Source organism: Ailuropoda melanoleuca, chromosome 4 (genome assembly GCF_002007445.2).
Source record: "Ailuropoda melanoleuca isolate Jingjing chromosome 4, ASM200744v2, whole genome shotgun sequence".
NCBI lineage: Eukaryota > Metazoa > Chordata > Mammalia > Carnivora > Ursidae > Ailuropoda > Ailuropoda melanoleuca.
In genome coordinates, this window is record NC_048221.1 from 112698528 (window position 1) to 112719535 (window position 21008).

General features: G+C 43.6%; 1 protein-coding gene across 1 annotated transcript in view; it reads right to left on the bottom strand.

Annotated features, from left to right (window-relative positions):
- Positions 1 to 21008, bottom strand: part of TMEM178A (transmembrane protein 178A) — a 48337-nt gene that overhangs the window by 5287 nt on the left and 22042 nt on the right. Inside the window, exons 2-3 of the mRNA XM_034659617.1 lie at positions 8417 to 8530; positions 5943 to 6080 (exon numbers count right to left, since the gene is read on the bottom strand). Of these exons, the coding sequence (XP_034515508.1) occupies positions 5943 to 6080; positions 8417 to 8530 (252 nt within the window). The remainder of the gene's footprint in view (positions 1 to 5942; positions 6081 to 8416; positions 8531 to 21008) is intronic.

Consider the following 21008-nt stretch of genomic DNA (forward strand, 5'->3'; position numbering starts at 1 on the left):
TTTTTTTTTAAAAGATTTTATTTATTTATTTGGCAGAGATAGAGACAGCCAGCGAGAGAGGGAACACAAGCAGGGGGAGTGGGAGAGGAAGAAGCAGGCTCACAGCAGAAGAGCCTGATGTGGGGCTCGATCCCATAACGCCAGGATCACACCCTGAGCCGAAGGCAGATGCTTAACCGCTGTGCCACCCACGCGCCCCAAGATTTTACTATTTTAAATGTTATTTAATCAGTTCTTTGGCAATTAGTTATCAAGCATCTACCACATCCCACCCCAGTTCTGATCATCTTAGAGGTTGGTTTAATGAGTCCTCGTTGGTCACAGCCATGATCGGTTTGACGTCGCTGTGATCAGGAACCCAGATGTTCTTTCCATCCCACTTTCCAGCACGCATCTCAGGGCAAGGTAGCAGACACCCCCTAGACTAAAGTTCCACGCAGCTCCTAATAGAGCTGAGCACATGGAGCCAACGAAACCTGCCGAACAAAACTGAGTTCTTTTTTTTTTTTTTTCTTTTTTTTTAAAGATTTTATTTATTTATTCGACAGAGATAGAGACAGCCAGCGAGAGAGGGAACACAAGCAGGGGGAGTGGGAGAGGAAGAAGCAGGCTCACAGCAGAGGAGCCTGATGTGGGGCTCGATCCCACGACGCCGGGATCACGCCCTGAGCCGAAGGCAGACGCTTAACCGCTGTGCCACCCAGGCGCCCCCACAAAACTGAGTTCTACGACACACTGAGTTCTACCAACCTAAGGACCGGGTCATCCCAAATTACCCCATGTAGGGCTTACCCAGGGAGCAAGTTATCGCAGATAACGCTGCACGTTCGTCAGCAGCAATCCAGTTGACTCAAGGTATGGGTTGGGGTACAGAAAGATAAACGAGGTACCACCCCTGCACTCAAAAATTCAAAATCTAATGGTCCTTCCTGAAGATCCTTGAGGAGAGAGGTCGCCTCGCCTCCATTCTTCTCCTAGGCTCTCCTTCCCTTCCCCTCCTCCCTGACCAGCCAGGAGTGCCCTGCAGCTACCACTGACACTCTTCAGCAGAGCTGGAATCCCAGGCTGGGTCGTGGTTATTGCCAGTAGCATCTTCAAAAGAGTGAAGAATTACTGGTTCTGAAAAGCCCTGCATGCAACTGCTTTTCTTATAATATATTAAAAAGCTTTCTACCAATATTCTTAATGAGAAGATACACAGATATAGCAGAATTATAGGGTTGGAAGGGATCTTTTCGGATCAGGATGGAAGTAAATTTATGCAGCCATCTACACATCATCAACCCAATTTCCTTCCCCGAACTCCTGGAGGTGCCTGTGGCCAGCTGGCGAGCTGTAATGAGGGTAACTGGGCCCACTCTTCTGACCGTCCTCCTTTGATGTGCTTAACAGTGTGAAAGGAGCGGGAGCTGCTTCACCCGGTTAGCCTGCTTGATAAATAACGCCACTGCAACACCCAAAGGCATAAACATTGATTTTTTTCTTTTCCACTCCTTCAAAAGACAGCCTGCCCATCATCCCGGTCTCTTTGCTCTTCCAGCAAAAATGCCTCATGCTACCTTCACACAGATTACTCAAAAAGCCATTCCTAAGTCGTCTTTACTAAATGAATGGGCAAGAAACAGACAAAACTTCAAAAAATTAAATAGAAGATCCACAACTCGCAATTATTAAGTCCAAAAACCATCCCATCTTTTTCTGAAAGATGGCAGCCATCTTATTTAATGCAAACCCTGACCTGATGTGACATGAGGCTATTTATAGCCCTTATTGATCCTGCTTAGTGTGAATATTCATGTGTTTTGCTGCAGAAATGTTAATGGATTTGATTTCAGACCCAGCTGAGGGTGTTAGATAATATAAGATCTATGCACCGTATTTACCTTTCTAAAATAAAACTTAAAAATCCTGAATTCCAAAACACACCTGGCTCCCAGTGTTTTAACTCAGGCACTAAGGGCCTGTGGTTTTAGGTCACAATCAATGGATAACCTACATAATTCCATGTATCTACTGTAGTGGCTTTTTTGTTTTTTTTTGGTTTTGTTTTTTGTTTCATTTTCGGGGTTTTTTTGTTGTTTTTTTTTTTTTAATGCATTGAAGCAAAGGAAGGGATAACTGACTTTGGATGTTGACTGTTCCTGAGCTTTGCTGGGCAACCTAGGCCCTGTCACCTTTCTGTCTGCTGTCACAACACTCACTGGACAGCCCTGCCTGCAAAGGGGAATGGATCCAGTGGGCAGTGAGGCCCCCATCAAGGGAGGCCCAAGCTTTAACCAATTTTTGAGATTCCCAGTATTTTAAAAGATAATAAAACAATAGCAACAGTGACATAAACATTATATTTTAAAACGCTTGCATTGAATAAATGAACACTTTCAAATATTTATATACATAACTGAAATTCTAATCATTATGATTATATCACCATGGCAATCTAAAAGAATCCATCATTGAATGTTGATGGCAATAGGCTTTCGCAGCACCCCGAGAGCAGAAGATGAGCTGGAAGGTGTCTTACTCCCTCAGCCCTCCGCCCGTGCCTCTTTGTGTGTGTGTGGGGAGGGGGGCACCTCAGAGGCCAAGAAGTCCAAGAGCCACATCTGGGGTGCCCGGGGGTTGTGAGGCCTACCGCCGGTCCTGCTGGAAGGCCCTTTGAGAGGCCCCAGGGCAGAGGAAGGGGACAAGCCCCAGCACTGCTGGGCCACATGTGGGTAATCAAGGGCTGTCTGCAAGCAGGAAGGCAGAAGGAGGAAGACTGTTTCAAAGTTTCCATTTTAACATCTCAAACTGTCACATCACTGATGCTCTTCATTGAAGGTTTGGCTAATAAGCTCAGGCGGAGAATGAAGATACCAACGCATTAGAAGCGGCTAAGTTTAGCCTCAGAAATCTGTGGGAGAGATGCTGACAAGGGCTGCTGAAGACGCTTCTGCTTAATTAAAATCAATCCTTTTAACCCTTCGTGGCTCCCCTCTGCGGCTCCCACACGGGAGCACCCTCCAGCCAATTTATCTCAGGCAATGGATTCCTGTAGTTACCCGGCATTTACAAAGGAAAGGGAAAGGCAGCATTTGAAACAGCAACAAATAAAACAAACCTCTCTAAACCCAACAGCCAGGGAGCAGACGAGCACAACCCAGCATATCCACTCCCTGCAAGAGCAAGCAGCTCTGCGATATTATGGGACACAACCGAGTAGACAGGAAACAACACGGGAAAGCTAATGGTGGGATAGATAGTAAGTGGAAGCCCAGAAGACCCAGTACTTTACATGGGATGTGGGTTGGGAACTCCTTCTTCTTCTTCTTTTTTAAATGAGGCAAACTCATCAGTGAGATTTGGTCCAGAATAAGAAAAAATATTGAAACAACCTAATTTTTCCAGTGGTGGGATCCACAAGAGGATTTGCCCTTTATTCCAAAAATGCTGGTGGGCCAACCAAAAGCAGAGAGCAAAACAACGTTAGTTTGTGTCTGTTCGTCCCTCAGGACGGATCATCAAACATCAAGGTGGTAAGTTTGTGGGGGAGGGGAGTTGGGGTTTTTTTTGGTGGTTGTGGGATTTGTGTTCTTGTGGCTCTTGTTTTGTTTGTCCTGTTTAACGGTTGCACAGGGGCTTTTGATGATAAATCCTGAGGCTGCCGGAGTTACAGTCCGTGTGGGGATCAGAAATAAGGGCTGAGCAGGGAACGGCGGAGCTGGCACAGGCCACCTGGCGGCTAAGTGCTCTCCATGCCCACCCAGGGCTCAACGACCACCCTCTTCTCATTTAAAAACAGAACGGCCCACAACCTTCTCTGGAACCCTCCCTAGTCCTGGCTTTTGTGGCCCAGTGATTTATTTTACTGCTAATAATTGTTTTATATCTAAGAGCATCCTAAATTATTTATGCATTGCCCATATTAAAGTATGTTTTATAACCATCACTAAGGCTTTCTTGTCTAAAGCTCCCCTCATTTTCCTGACAAAAGGACGTGATGTGAGCCTTTCTAGGGTTGGGGGGAAGTGAATCTGCAGTTCTCTGATATACACAGGGACACGAGTCAGAAAAATGGGGGCTCAGCTAATAGGGGGAGGGAAGAAAATGGACAAGATTTTTAATGACCATTATGCCCCAGCAGAGGCTTAAAGGAATCTTCTGGGCAGACAGGCCTATCTGCTTCTTTGCTACCCTGACCCATTTGGGTTTTACATGAGGCACCCAAAAGGTAGTCTGGAGGGTTCAAATCCTCCTCCAAAACCTCAGGGACTGGAATTTTAGCCTCCCTGTGCTACAGTCCTAGTGTATTCACCAAAATCCGGAACGCTTAAGTTGGTTTTCTGCTCAGACTCTTCGGGGGCCATGTGATTTCCGAATGCTCTGTCGGGGTGCTTACAACGATGACCCTTATTACTCACAGGGAGAGAAAGGGGCCCATGGCAGTTAGAAGGAAGGGTCTCTGCCCATGACTTGGGTAACTCAGGCTTCAGATCGGCTGACCAGAAAGCAAAGCACCACCTATCTGTCAACCCTGAAAGACAGCCAGACAGAAAATGGCGTCAGCCAATGAAGAAGTCCTGCTGCCTCCGGTTAAAGGGGGCACGAGTCAGTGGCCATCAAGTGAGAAGTGCTGGCAAACCCAGTCCTGGTCACTTGAAAAACTGAACTCCAGAGAAGCAGAAATAGGCTTGTTCAGAAATAGCTACATATCCAAAGTCATATTAGCTCTGATACTGAGTGTGCTGGTGAAAGTCTTCATTTGACATTCACTAATCACTAATACATTATTTGTGTGTGTGTGAAGGAGCAGAAGGAAAAAAGATTTCTTCCCTGTAGCCACTTCAGTGGCTGTCAGCTCAGCTCCTGACTCCCTTTTAGACAAAAGTAGCCTTCAGTTGCTAATCAAACAGACCACAGTCATGTCTCCACACACCACCCCCCTTCCAATCCCCTGCTTTAGGATCAAGTCACTCCTCTGCTTAAAACCTGCTGGTGCTTGGGGCATCTGGGTGGCTCGGTGGGTTAAATGTCTGACTTCGGCTCAGGTCATGATCTCAAGGTCCTGCGATCAAGCCCCAAGTCAAGCCCTGCTTGGGGCTCCGTGCTTAGCAGGGAGTCAGCTTGTCCTTCTGCCCCTCCCCCACTGCTCATTCTCTCTCTCTCCCCCTCTCTCAAATAAATAAATAAAATCTTTTAAAAAAACTGATGGCTTCCTAATTTACCCTTAGACTGAAATCCAAGCCACTGTCTGCATCTCCCCGCGCTCCAGCCACACTGGTCTTCCTTTGTGGCTCGAAATACACCCACCCATCCCTGCCTGTAGGGCTTGGCTCGCCCAGCAGCACACTCCCAGCTGCCACCTGCTTTTCACAACTTAGCCGGGAAATCGCCCCCTCAGCAAGGTGTCCCTGAGCCTCCGATTCCACCTTGTTTGTTTTCCTCACAGCTTTTATTACTATCACAAGTTATTGTCACTGTCTCTCGATGATGAAAATGGAGAAGGATTTTTATCTGCCTCGTTCATTGTGTCTCTCGTACTTAAGGTAGTGCCTGGTACATAGTGAGTCCTCAAAAACTTAATCTGTGGAGTGAAATGAATGCATGTTTTGTGTGTAAAAATGACCCCAAAGACACCGTCACTAAGAAAAGTACTTTGAGTTGACTGTCAGCCCAAGGGGTGGTTGTGCTGACCTCTCTGTCTCTCTCTCTCTCTGTCTCTCTCTCGGGCTCCCGATAAACAATGGCCAATGCTTGCCGAGAGTCCAGGCCAGGGCTAGGGCCAAGGTATGAACCAGAGACAGGAAAAACAGAGCTGGCTCATGCGGAGATTAAACCCAAGACATCCCCCCCCCCCCTTCTAACAGGCCACCGTGGAGAAACCAGGCCTGTATTATGAACACTGTTGTTTTCTTCAAAGACCTTCCCTTTTGCCAGAGAGGTGTCTGAGGTGTTCAGCATACCTGTCATGAGGAATAGGAGTCCGGCCACATGTTGGGTCAAGCTTTCCTCCCAGAAGAAGCTGACAGTAGCCACGATGCAGCCGCAGAGCAGGACCGCCACCGCCATGCCCAGGAAGCCGGCGGTGATTCTTCTCAGGTCTACTCTCAAGACAGAAACAGATATTCGAGACGGGAAGCAGAAACAGCAGAGTTATTGAAAACTAGAGAATGAAAAGCTTTGTGTACATTGTAAACACTAGTCGGTGGCACGGGCAGTCTTGGGGTCTGCGGGCTTGGGGTGGTTTAGGGAAGTCTCTCCCCAGGTCTTCCACCAGAGGACAGATGGGGTCAGAGTCTGCCTTCTCTGCGCGCATGTAGAAGTCTGTACCACGCAGAAAGCAGAGCAGAGGACGATCCCCAGGTCAACTTGGGTAACAGATAGCAAGTTACTTAGGAAAAGGAGAGTGAGGTAGAGATGAGAAATGTCTTCACTTTCCTTAAAAGAGTAATGGGTGCCACTTATTTTATTTGTCTTTGTCACAAAGACACAAATGTGATCCCAAGGCCAGAAGCCCAGTCCCTCCCCTACCTCCGAGGCAGAACCAAGACATGGACCAAGGACATGGATCCGGACGTATTTTCACCCTGATCACCATCCTAATGCAGCACGCTGATTGCCCACCTCTGCTGTTTTCCTTCTTCTATTTCCTTCCTTCTCTCCTTTCTTTTTTTTTTTTTTAACAAATCGAATTTTAAAAATTGTTAGCTAAATGTCTATGATCCTTCTTAAAATAGTAGTAGATCCCAAGGGTAGATCGGCTGCCCCAGAGGCCAGTCAACAGCTCTGGGCCCACATGGACGGATTCTTTCTTTTAAAGGGGCTTCTCATTTCCAGCTCAGAACATCTAAATGAAAGCAGAACACCCTGCCTAGAAGAGGAAGTAAAGACACTTCAGGCCAAGGGCCAGGGGCGGTGATCATTTAAAGGGGCTGAGTTTAATGTTAAGGGGATAAGTCATTTTGCAACATCCACATCTGAACAGAGGAAATGTCGTAATAGGTCAGCCATTGTTGTCTCAACTTCTTAGATTCCCTATGGTTGAAGTAGTCATTCTATTGTCTACGACCGTTAAAAGCCACAAAGTTCAGATATAATCTACATGGGATTTGCATTAGTACCACCCATGTTAAGTTTATCTGGTAAATGTGACTTTCTTGGAAAGAGCTACGCATGCAAATGCTGGAAGTGTCTTTCTGCAAGAACCTCAAAAAAGATAATGAGAACACTCAAGTACTGGCTTGAGTACAGTCTTGCTATGCAACAGCAAGCCATGGACTCCTCGAGCTGAGAGGTGAGGTTCTTTCTCAGGCTCCTATGTTGATCTTTTCTCACCGGACTTAAAACCAGTGACTACGGGGCTTTCTGGACTGTTGATTAAGCCACAGAACTCCAAACACGCTCATAAAGAACTCAGACGTAGGAACACTTAGATAAAACTCTAACTCAGACCTGCTGAGAAATGCTTGTTAAGATCAGCCAACAAGAAAGAATTTTCAGGAAGTCATAGCATTAAGAAATAAAGCACATTTCAGCCAATGACTTTCCAAGTCCTAAATTTGCCAATCCGAATATGTATAGCGTGAGACCAGGGCCATAGGAACATCACAAGAGTTTCCATATATACGGTGTGATATTTAAAACAGAGTCTTTTGATCGGCAGAGATTTCCTCACAAAATGAGATTCTGCTTGGTTTTCTGCAGTGGCTTTGGTCACCAAACGAGATCCCTAAAGTCCTTACTGCTTATTTCACTGGAAAAATGACAATGTTGGCCTCTGACTAGGGTCTAGCTTTTTGCTTTCCTGAGTCATCTATCACCTGGCAGCATGAATCAACAACTTTCCGGTAAATATCAGCCCTCTTTAGTGTCACACTGCATGATCCTTTCTAGATGTTAGCATTTTCCTGACAGTGAAAAAGAGCAGTTACCATCGTCAAGACATCCTCTGATGACAGACATCCTCTGAGAAAATTACAACATACACTCATAAAGATATTTTAGCAGAAATACCAAGGCCTGAGGTAGACGGGGTAGCTAAAATGAATATTGTATAAACAAAACAAAACTGAGAGTACCTAAGCTATAATCTCCTTGGTTTACTAAGACAAGTCACAGAGCAGGTCCTTGCACCCTATGACTTGGTAAAGAAAAGATGCAGGAGGCCATTTGCGGACAGATGCCACCAGGGCAGAAACACACGCTGCCCTGTCTCACGAAGCCTCAGGCCTGATTTTCACACATTCCCTCTGTAAACAAGTTGTGACAGCAGCACACCGAAATGACTCTCAGAGTCTCTGACCCAGCTGGATGGGGCCCAGAGGCCCACCAATGCTCAGCACAGCATCTCTCGGTTCAAACCTTAGAGGGCTGGTAGGAATACTTTTTGTTCAGAAAGACACCATTTCCTCTCTGACCCTTGCCCAGAAATACTCACGAAGCAGGTGCCATTCATCTTGCTGAATTGTCTTGGTTAAATTGAAAGGAATGTTTCGTAAGCGGATTGGCTGGGAAAAGTGGTACTTGATAGCCGTGCATCTCTGTGCGATACCTTGAAGGAAATAAGAAATGCGATTTACTAGTCTGGGCATTTGTAACACAATTCTGGAGACCAATGGCAGAGTAATGTGTCCTGAGCTAGGTTGAGTGGGGGAAGGGATCGGAATCTCTCGATCACTCTCAGTAATACAGGCAAGTCAGAGCAGGAAACACCTAAAACATGAAATGATTTTTTAAATCATGTTTCACTTCTGGATGTGTTAAAGTTGATAAGGATCTAAACTCTCCTAATTGTTTTTCAACACTGACTTTGTATTAACGAAACACAAAACTCCACAAAGAGAAATGGCCTGAAAGTATACAGATGGTTGGGGGAAATCAATTTAAAATTTTAAGTTAACCCAGATAAATTACATGTGCCTGAACTTGATCCAATCTCAAACTCTCAAACGGGTTGCATCAAAAAGTTCATCAGGAAGTGTATTATTTGGAAACCAGAAGACATCATTCCATAAAGACAAGCTTCTAGTTGATGGTTTAGGTGATGATTCAGTCACCAGACAAACCTCAAGAGCCTATGTAACCCCAGGGCAGCTGATGTATTTCCTTAATACGAATTCTACTGACCTAAATTCTGGGCCCCAAGAGAAACAGTAATATTAAGGGTGGAAAGGGGGAAAAAGAAAAATAAAAGTAGAGAGGAAAAAGGAAAAAATTCTCTCTACCTTTTCTGGTTACATGGCCAGCCCTAGGTGCAATATTTTGAAATGGGCAAGTATACCCATTGCTTTATCTGGTATCTTCTCCTACCCTCCCTCCCAACCTATGCTTTTATTGCATAAATAAATATGGGCTTCTTTTTCCCCTGAAATCTTCTGAGTCCCATGATTCAGCCTGAATCCTATGATAAGCCTGGCAGCAATTAAAAAAAAAAGTCCTCATAGATGCAAATAAACCTCTAATTGATAGAATTTGATGAACTATAGAAATAAAGTGAATTTTTTAGAAATCAGGCATTGAAAGGGGGGAAACTAATATTCGAGCACAGTCTGTATCACGAGCCCATCTCTGATGTGAAGGTACCTAGAAGACCATCTTCCCTAAAGAGTTTCTCACACAGTAGTGCCCGTTAAGAATCAATGGGGAGCTAGTTAAAAACATAGATTCCTGGATGGACCCACCCAAAGATATTCCAAATCAAAAGATTTGGGATGGAGCCAGGAAGCTGAACTTTAACAAACATCCCAATTAATCCTGAGGCAGGCGGTCCTTGAATCTCACTCTGAGAAACTCTGCCCAAAACTCTCTCTGCTGCTGGGAAGCTTTTTTATTTTTTTCCTTATGAAAGCACAGATTCCCCCAACGTTCAAAGCACTTTTGTTTTACTCTGTTTTTTTCCAACATGAGCCCATGGCAGTGGTTATGAGGTCTAAGGCATATGAGTTAGGTATTTACGTATATGTTAGGTGTTTATGAGACAGAAAATGCCTGTGCTTATAAAAAACAAACAATCTGGTATGAGAATAATAGCAGCTAACATGCTGCAAATGTATTCATGACTTGCACTTGTGTTTTTCAAAACTGTCGTTCCACTTGATACTCATCTGCAGGCCGACCTTGAGGCTCCGTGTAAGCAGAGAGCGAAGGCTAAAGCAGAGCTGAAGACATGCCCGACATACACACAGAGCCCATCAGCGAAGACTGGGACTTACTAGTTCCAGGCAGCTAAGGACATTTCTGTCCATTAGCTTCACACAAAGCTAGTCCAGCAGAGACTTCAGGGGCCACATACGACAAAGAATACAGACTTTACAGAATTCGTTAAAGACAGACACTAAAAAACCAACAGCAACAACACAAAACAATAACAAACCCTGGGGAGGAGAAGAATCTAATTTCCAGAGTTGCTACATAATATTATTTTAAATACTCAGTTTTCAATAGAAAAGTACAAAACATACAAAGAAACAAGAACATGTGGCCCTTGCGTGAGGAAAAAAGCCAGTCAGTAGAAGCTATCACTGAAGAAACCCAGATGTTAGACTTATCTGACAAAGACTTTAAATCAACTGTTTAAAATACGTTCAGAGAAGTAAAGGAAATCATATTCAAAGAACTACAGACAAGTATGACAGTGATGTCTCACCAAACAGAGAGTATCAGTAAGTGATAGAAAGTATAAAAAGAGAAAAAACAAATAGAAATTCTGAACCTTACAATAACAACAGCTGAAATGAAAAATCCACTAGAGGGGCAGAAGAAATAATCAGCAAACTTGATGATAGGTCAACTGAGATTATCCAGTCTGAAGAAAATGAGGAAAAAAGAGTGAAGAAAATAAACAGAGCTGCAGAGATCTGTGAGACACCATCAATCATACCAACATAAGTGTCATGGGAATCCCAGAAAGGAGGAAAGAGAAAAAGGGACAAAAAGAATATTTGATGAAATAATTTTCAAAACTCCCCAAATATGATGAAAAACATACATCCTTACATCAAGTTTGATGAACTACAAATAAGATACACTCACAGCAAGCCACACCCAAACACATCCTAATCAAACTCCTGAAAGCCAAAGAGAGAATTTTGAAAGAAGCAAGAAAAAAAGCAACTTATCACATAGAGGGTTCCTCAAAAGAGTAGAAGATGATTTCTCATCAGAAACTATGGAAGTCGGAAGGGAGTGAGATAATGTATTCAAAGCACCAAAAGAAAGATAATCGATGAGGAATTCTATATGCAGCAAGGTCAACCTTCAGAAATGAAGGAAAAATTGAGGTATTTCCAGTTCAACAAAAACTGAGAGAGTAAGTCACTAGTCACTAGTCCTGTCCAATAATGAAGACTAAAGGGGGTCCATCTGAATGAAATGCGACAGTAACTGAATCCAATGAAAAAATAAAGAACATTTGTCAAGGCCATGACATGGGTAGACATAAAAAATGGTATAAATGTATTGTTTGTGTTTTTCATAACTTTTTTCCTCCTATCTGATTTAAAAGACACAAAGCATTAACCAATAATTATAAATCTGTGTTGGCTGGGGCACCTGGGTGGCTCAGTCATTAAGCGTCTGCCTTTAGCTCAGGGCGTGATCCCGGCGTTCTGGGATCGAGCCCCACATCGGGCTCTTCTGCTGGGAGCCTGCTTCTTCCTCTCCCACTCCCCCTGCTTGTGTTCCCTCTCGCACTGGCTGTCTCTCTCTCTGTCGAATGAATAAATAAAATCTTTAAAAAATAAATAAATAAATAAATAAATAAATAAATCTGTGTTGAAGAACATGCAATGTAATTTGTATGATAACAACTGTGCGAAGGACAGGAGACAGAATGGAGCTATAAAACAGCAAAGCTTTTATATACAAATGAAATTCAGTTGGTATTAACCCGAAATAGATTGTTATAAATTAAGATGTTAATTGTAATTCCCAGGGTAACAACTAAGAAAATAACAAAAAAAATATAAATAGAAAATAAAACAAATGGGAATTTAAAAGGTTACTAGAAAACATTTATTTAACACAGAAGGAGACAGTAATGGAAGAATAGAGGAACATACAGAAAAAGCAAAATGGCAGATGTCCTCCCTTATGAGGAATTACGTGATAAAGAAAGGGAAGACTCATGTTACTAAAATCAGGCATTAAACAGAGGACATTATAAATAACCTTATGGAAAGAAAAGGGAGTTTAAGAGAATACTATGAAAAAATATGCCAACAAATTATACAGATGAAATGGAAAATATGTAGAATGCCACAAACTACCATAACTGGCTCAAGAAGAAATAGAAAATCTGAATAGAGCTATAATAGGTAGAGACTGAGATAGTAAATAACTTATAAAAAAATCTTCCACTGATGGGGCACCTGGCTGGCTCAGTCAGTAGAGCGTGCAACTCTGATCTAGGGGTTGTGAGTTCAAGCCCCACACTGGGTATAGAGATTACTTAAAAATAAAATCTTTAAAATAGAAATTTTCCAATGAAGAAAACTCCAGGACCATATGTCTTCACTGGTGAATTTTACCAAATATTTTAAGAATTAACAATCTTTCACAAAATCTGCGGAAAAAAAAGAATTCCCAAATCATGGTAGAAAGCCAGTATTACCCCCCCATACAAAAACCAAAAACATGACAAGTAAAGAATAATTCAAAATATTCCTTATCAATAGGTATGCAAAAATCCTCAACAGATACTAGCAAACTGAATTCAGCAACATATAAAAAGGATGTACATCATGACCAAGTGGGATTGATGTCATGAGTGCAAGATTGCTTCACCACATGAAATTAATTCATATAATAGACCTTACCAATAGAATAAGGCACAGAAACCACAAGCTTATCTCATAGATGCAGAAAAAGCTTTTGACAAAATCTGTTTGATACTCATCCACAACCCTACAAACCAGATTAAAAAAAAAAAAAGTATGATTCACTCATTAAGTAGGTAGAAAAATCTGAAGTTCAGAGACATTAAGCAACTAGCCTAAGGCCACAGTGCAAAGTAGTAACTGAGCTTTAACAGGTGTGCCGTTACCCAAAGTCTGTATACTACTCACACAGGAAATTTAGAAATCTAATCTTTTAGAAGGGCATCTTAATTCTGTGGGTGGTTAGAACTGGAGTTATTAAACAAATTATCAATCTGAAGTGAAAAACGCATTTTTTTTCAGTTTAGTAACAACATGCGCTCTTTTGGAAGCAAAGCTGACACCTAANTAATCTTTTAGAAGGGCATCTTAATTCTGTGGGTGGTTAGAACTGGAGTTATTAAACAAATTATCAATTTGAAGTGAAAAACGCATTTTTTTTCAGTTTAGTAACAACATGCGCTCTTTTGGAAGCAAAGCTGACACCTAATTGAGGCTTCTGTCTATACAGTATCCACACCTTTCAATAATGTTATTGGGAGATTGGCTTGGCTCTGTGGCTGACTCAGTGACTTCATCCTCCCCACATCTCACAGAAGCTGCTTACAGCTGGAAATGGGGTGCAGACCGGGGAGAAACTGTTCTCTGAGCGGCCGAGGGGCTGGCCCCATAACTTGTTCTGTGCTAGGGAAATGCATGGCTCCTTTTACATCACTGTGGACATTCTCAGGGCTCCTCTCCTTGGCCTCTTGCTGGGAACAGGCATGATCCTGGAGGAAGACAGCAGAAAGGAGGCAGGCAGCCGGCCAATGCTTGCTGGCTTCCCCGGGGGCATCTGGCATGTGCCAGGAGTGAGGTAAGCCGTGCACACGGAGCCAAATTACCTTTCCTTCCCCACTAGGCTCCCAGGCTAAATTTAAACTGCCAAGAGCTCTGAAAGGAGAGGAGAAAGGAGCGTGGAGCGTGGCAAGGTCTGGACTGGACGGTAACAAGCAATCCCCAGCAACCCCACAGACTGGGAGCCCAGTGGTGAGCCCAGAGCATCTCAGCTGAGTTGGCAAGAAAACAGGCTACAGCTCCTGGGCTCCACTCCCTTGGAAGATGATGAGAGACTCCAGGCAGAATGAGGAGAGAAAGCGGGAGTGAAGGACAGAGCAGCAGCAATGTCAGAGGCCTGCGTTAGCTGTGGGATGTCCTGGTTCTTAAGGGCTCGTTCGCTGCCCTAGCAAAAAGTCGGAGAGATTCAAAGGGGCAAGTATTTTATTAAGGCCTGGCTTCCTACAACATACACTTGAAACTGACAAAATGAGACGTGACAAAAATCACACAGAAAAAGACCTGGAGTTGCTTGACAGCTCGCCAAAGACAAATGAGATCCTTTGGATGAAATGACAAGTGCATGCGTATACGTGGATGGCGGGTAGACAGAAGTTCCATGCGATGTTATGTTAAAGAGTGATACTGTGAAAATCCACAAGGAGGCATTAGATTCAAATTTTTTCAAAACCATGCATGCAAACTTTGAAATTAACTGGCTTTCTGGGTAGAGGGAGCAATGAATCTGGCTCCCTGAAAAGGAACACAAAAAGCATGAGCTCATAGCACCAGATGGCATCACACAATGGGGGGAAGAAACATGCAGAGGGTTGAAAAGAACAAGTTGTGATCTATATTTAGTGATTAATTAGCTTCTTAAAGGGCCAAGTAGAGCCACGTTAATGATGATATAAACCACGGAAGAAGATACATAAATATACTGCACAGAAGTTAGGAATAGGGCCTGTGGTCTGGTGAATTTCTATGGTTTCTGGTGCTTAGATGAATAGAATTCTAAGCTAAGTTACAGAAACCCATACTCTAGGTTAAATGAGGGAGAAATGTGAGAAACAGAAGCTGCTTTAAAAAGTCACTGTGCACCAGTCAACGATGAGGCAATATGTGTGGTGGCTAAAGGCCTTTCAGTCAGACAGACTTGGATTTGAATCCCACACCTGTGAGAGTTTTCGCGAATCACTTAACCTCTCTGAGCCTCTAATCCCTCATCTGTAAAAGAGGGGAAAGAATGGCAGATATTTGATTCTGTTATTGTGAGGAATGAAAGAGGTCATTCAAGGACTTAACGTGGGATGCAGCCAGTCAAAGCACTCAATAAATGTCAGCGTTTGGTTATGAAACATCTCTTGGCTTCTGCTCACATCCACCATACAGAACTATTGCCACATGCTAGGAGTCTGTACCTTAAATGTGCATCGCAGATTAACCCAAGTGGACAGAGAGAAACAGACCCATGCAAAGGTTGCCTGAACAGGGGCTAACCAAGGGCTCTCATGTGTCCTCTCCACTCACGCTCAGGGCAAGACTCCAATCACTTCACTCCTGAACAGTTGGCCATGGTCTCCTTGCCACTATTCTCTCCACCCTCCACCCCACCCTCATGCCACTGTTGGATGAATCTGTGTGAAGATCTGGAGCTGCTGGAGGCTTGGCTGCCCATCTATAACGCAGACTATGAAAACCTTTAAGATTTTTGCTATATCCACCTACCGTTTACAGTATCATGCACTTAATATGTTTCTGTAATCAATTTAAGATTACTCTAAGTGGGACACAGCTTTACTTCCCATAAAGTAATTATGTATTTATGTATTTATTGTAGAATTATGTATTTATTTAAAAATAAAGTACCCGGCACAGAGTAAATGCCACGTAACTGTTTATTAGATAGCTTTAATGCTGTGCCAAGGTACCAACTTCCACACTTGGACAAACAGAAGATGAGAAAATCTATGGTGGTCCCTGAGAGCAATAAAGCCTGAGGTTTCCAACATCTGGCTCTGTCTTGCCTCTATCCAAGAACATACCATTGGCTTCCCTGTAATCAGACCCAGGTTCTAGACTGCTGTCATTTATCTCTGCTCCCCCAGCTCACTTGCGCTTACAGCAACTGGTCCCCAGGGCTATCCCCACCCCTCCCAGGCATGTACCCTGGCAGGGTAGTGCCCATTTCTTTCTAGAGCTATATGGCCATCACCTCAGAACGACCCCAGACATCCTGAGCAGAACCCCTCCCCCATCAACCCGGTTCAGTGCCTTCATTCAAAATGCCTTCCAGAAGGAACACTGCAGCCTGTGCACCTCACTCCTTTCTCTGGCTTTGTTGTGACGTCAGAGGCTGAGCCTCCCAATCTGGCTCTTGATTACTCAGTCTTGGCCATTTCCTAATAATTCAGAAACCCTGCCTCTCTCTGAGTGTCCCAAGTTCCTTAAGAGTGGAGGCTGTGACTTCTTTCTGGGTCCCTGATGTTTAAGAGCTCTGGCAGCCACAGTGGCTGACAACAGCAGTATAATTGTTGCTTCAGGTTCTCCAGCAGATGAAAGGGTCAGTGAACAGTCTGCATTGTTTCCTAAAACAGTTCAAAGACAACTTGGAATTCCATAACTGGTCCATGGGCAGAAAAATAAAGGACTATTTCCCACCAGCTTTGCCTGCACACATCTCAGTCTGAAAGGAAAGATCCAACATGGGGTCACAGGGCAGGGTGGCTGCCATATTGCCATCACAGAGATTTAATTTCACTGGAAATCAGGTGCGAAGTGGACAAAAGAAAATATTTTCCACGTCACCTCCTTTAAGGGGCATGAACAGCCCTCACTTAGATAAATAAAGCAGGTATAGTGAGTTTAGGGGCCTAACGCTGACTTTTAAGCCTCAAATGGCCAAAACCAGTCCTGAAGTCAAGCCCCAAGTGCAAACCCATCATCAGGTCTCCAGAATTGAGAGGAGACAGGTACAAAATTAGTGATGGGAGAGTGGCATTGTCAGGTAGAAATATAGAGAATTTACAAGTCATATAGAGAATTTTAAATTTTCTCATAGCCATGCTACAAATATAAATAGGTAAGATTAATTATCTTATACTTTAATTTAACATACAATCAATATTTTGAAAATTATTAGATTTTTTTACGTTTATTTATTTTTTTAGTAATTTCTACACCCGATGTGGGGCTTGAACCCACCACCCCAAGATCAAGAGTCCCACACTCTTCTGACTGAGCTGGCCAGGTGCCCCTATTAGTGAAATAGTCTACATACATTTTTCACACTAAATCTTCGAAATCTGGTGTTTTCCACTTACAGCACAGCTCCTTCCATGTAAGTCTCATCCCAAATACTCAATAGTCTCACGTGGCTGGTGCCACTGTACCGGAGACAAGAAAGTCCCAGATGAAGGTGAATAAGACTCAAAGTAAAAGCAACCGAGAGCAAGTGTTTGATCTAGGAAGTGCCTGAAAGGTGTGAACGTTGTTCTGGGTTTAGACTCTCCCTCCACAATATATTAGCTTGTTCTGCTACCCTTGTCTCTGATTAGTAATGGAGAATCAGCTTCTTATTGGTGTGAAATTGTATTTGTGTTCACTCTACACTGTCTTCGAAGCAAGACAGCCGAGAATTGCCTTCTGGTTTCTCCACTCACTAGCTGTGTGTCCTTAGCAAGCTTCTTGACCTCTCTGGGCATCAGTTTCCTCAGCTGTAATACATGGACAGGGGTCGTCCATTTATCTCAGAGGAGGATTAAATGAGACATATCACACTGTCAGTGTTAGTTTCCATCATCGTCACTATCATGATTATTACTGCTGCTATTGCCACTTCATTTACCTGAACAAACCCAGACAACCGGACTCTTCCTTAAAGGCAAGACTCTGGTGAGTTCCGTGAACTGTAAATACATGATTTCTAGGGGCTAAAGAGGGAGGGTTCAATGACAAGCCTGACAGATTCAGCCTACTGCAGAGAGAGTAAACATCTGGAGCAAACCAGAAAGAACAGGGCTCCAACAAGCATGATTCTGTACACAGGTGGACACTGTCACAGGGTTAAGGCAGTGAGTGACCACCGGTTGACTGGATTCATTTTTAAATTTCCTTTAATGGAGTTATTATGTTATACCAACAACAAAAAGTAATATAATTTTGAAAAATCAAAACCAGGGATTCTCAGCTTCTCAGAGCCATCATGGCATACAGGTGGTGATTAGCTGGTAGAACAGGGATTCATGATTGGAGATTAAAGAAAGGATGTGATTTTATGTGGCTTATGGGGAATTTCAGCGCAGCTCAGTGTACTCTGCTTCTCTCTCCCTCTCCTTTTCCTCTCCTTCCCTTTACCTTCTCTCTCTAGCAGGAGATGGGTTCTATTCCTTCTTCTTCTTTCAGAGTTGCCAGTGTGGGCAAGGGGGATATGATAACGCCACTGGCATGAAGGCAGACGTAGGCAAGAACTGACACCCTATCCCATATCTTGTTCCCCAGGCCCTGATTCATGTGAAACAAAATACAGCCATTGGCTCAGCGAAGGTTCCAGCCCAGTACACTGTGGTGTTTTCCTTCCCATAGGGGATACCAAGTTACAGGGACAGGCCAACAGTTGCTGCTGGCTACTCTCGGCTCTGGTCATGACATGCTGACCTCCGAGAGAGCAATACAGTCTGAACAGAACCTGTCTTAATAGTATATGAGTCTTAAACTGTTGTTAATACACACCTGAAGTTCAAATCTCCTGGATTCTGGAAGGCATCTGGTCAGTGTTGGAAGCAGACCTAAGCTTTATTCACTTCTCCAGTATGACTTTTTCAATTAGTATGGACATCAGTGAATATGATTTTTTTCATTGGAAGGTTGAACCTGTATACTCCGAAATATTGGGAGAAACTTGGGAATATGGATTGTTTTGTTTTGTTTTTACATTTAATACGTGCCTATAGGAAGCAGCGTCCAAGAGTTTAGAGGAGAATACTGGCTTTGGAACCAGCTGTGTGACTTAGAGCAATAAACTCAACCACTCTGAGCGTCCATTTCCTCATTAGTAAAGTAGAGGTAATACAATCTCACAGACTTGTTATGAGGACCAAATGAGATCATATATAGCAAGTGTCCTAACAGTGCCTAGTCCACAGGGACAGTGTCCATCCACTCCCTCTTCCGGCTCTCTTTCTAAGATGGACCAGTAAAGCATGAGTCCTGACCTGAGGGACTGCAGCCTTTGTAACTTCATCCTCACCTCCACCATTTGGGGAAAAAAATCAGGGGCCAAGTACCAATTATTACCTTTTGCCACCAAAGTCAATCACCTCATCATTTATTCTCTCTTTCACTCATTCATTTATTCATTCGTTCAACAAGCATTTATTGAGCCAGTGCCTTTTAGACAGAGAGAGGACCTACTTTCTGAATCCAGAATATGTTTCCACAAAAATGAAAAGCTAACAACTTGAAACTAAAATCATGAGTCTGAACAGGGAGGGTGAAGGGAGGGATGGAGAGGTAGAGAAGGAGAAAGAGAGAGAGAGATCTCCCACCTGCCACATGGGGACCCATAAACTCCCGATGGCTTTAGTGTTTCTCAAATACTTAGAAAAGAGCAACTTACTAGAGAAAGACGGGCCATTTTGGAGTGGGCTGGTGGTGTTCCAGGGCAAATTATTCTTAAAAACAATACACTCTTGGCCCCTTCCAGGTGGCTTGATAGACTCTTTCTAATTGAGCTACACTTTCAGAAGTTTGTTTCCTTTATGAAAATGAACCCTGGATCAAGCTGAATTGACTAATTACGAGTGTATATGGAGATTAGGAAAGCAATGTTTGGTAGAGCTAATTTATGGCGGTATAGACAAGGGTAATAGCTCTGCTCAAACTGTGAAAAAATTTGAACATATTTGCTACCATGAACAATGTTCTTGTGTCCCCTTCACCAGATGGGCTGCTGGATTTATGATAAGACGTGTCAGAGATACATATCAAGATAAATGGAAACTGGGAGCCCTTTAGAGCCAGCCTTCAGGATCTATAGAGAGCGCCTGTTCTATGGCTGGCTCCATAATTGATAGAGTGGTCCTCCTGGGCTTTGGTAGGCTGTTGGAATCAATTTCAAAAAACAATATAAATTGATTTGAAACAATCTTTTAAACTTTTTCTAAGTAATGATCAAGTCCAAGCGACAATCAAGCAAAACCAACAAGTCTGATTGCATTTCCTTTCTCTCCTCCAGCCCCCTCGTAGTTAGGTGGCCTGGCAGACACCAGAGACAAGAAGGAAGGGGGATGAAATCTCCAAATTGAATGAATTATCAAGGATTCACTGCAAGGAGAACGGAGGATGGCCCCCACCACCTTCCAGCGGCAAGAACCTTAGGGTATAGGGAGAAGCCAAATCCCAAAGCCATTTGCAGCAGCGGTAGGAAGATGGCAGTCTGTGCAGGACCCTCTGTCTTTGGCAGCCTTTGCCACTGTTTCCCGTGTGTGTTGGTTCCTCCAGCAACTCCACAGGCACCCTTAAGTCAGGGCATAAATCTGTAGCCAGACAAGCACACTTGTGCGACCACCAGAATTGCTTTCGCGTGGTTATAGGAAAATGATAATCATGCTTTTATTTATTTTGTAGCGTGTTATGCCGTGTTCACAGGGCCTCGTCACACATCCTTGTAAGTTACCTAAGGAAGACCTTCTGTCCCTTTTACAAATAAGAAGAACAAGGCACAGACCACTTATGTGGTCTGCCCATGGCCGTATAACTAAACGGCCGTGATAATAATTTACTGAAGCCTTGCTATATGCCAGGCTCTATGCTCAGAGCTTTACTCACATTTCCCGCATGAGACAGGTTCTATCATTACCTCTGCTTTACAGAGGAGGAAACTGAGGCTTGGTGAGCTTAGGTCATCTGTCTGCAGTCTCCTAGCTAACAAGTGACAGAGCTGGTATTGAATTAGCATCTCCCTCCAAAGCCAATCTTAGATATCTTAACAGACTCTGTCAGATGAGAATCACTATGACTACACCTGATCATGCCTAATTAGTCCTCTTAAAGGGACAAGCACAAAGCAGGCAGGAACCGTTGACATGTGGCATTGCGTTTATCACAATATTCTTTGTATATTTCCATCCCCTTTGCTCTCACACCGCCCTCTACCCACAAGGAAACAGAAAGAAACCACGGTCCAAAGCTCTGCCTGCAAGATTTCTTTCCCTGCTTGCTGAGCACGTGGTCAGGTGCCTAAAACCCCAGACTAGGGCTGAGGAAAAACAGGAGGAGGGACACAGGAGTGGCTGAGGAGAGAAAGCAAGGAACCTCTGCGTGGGGAGCGAGGGCCCG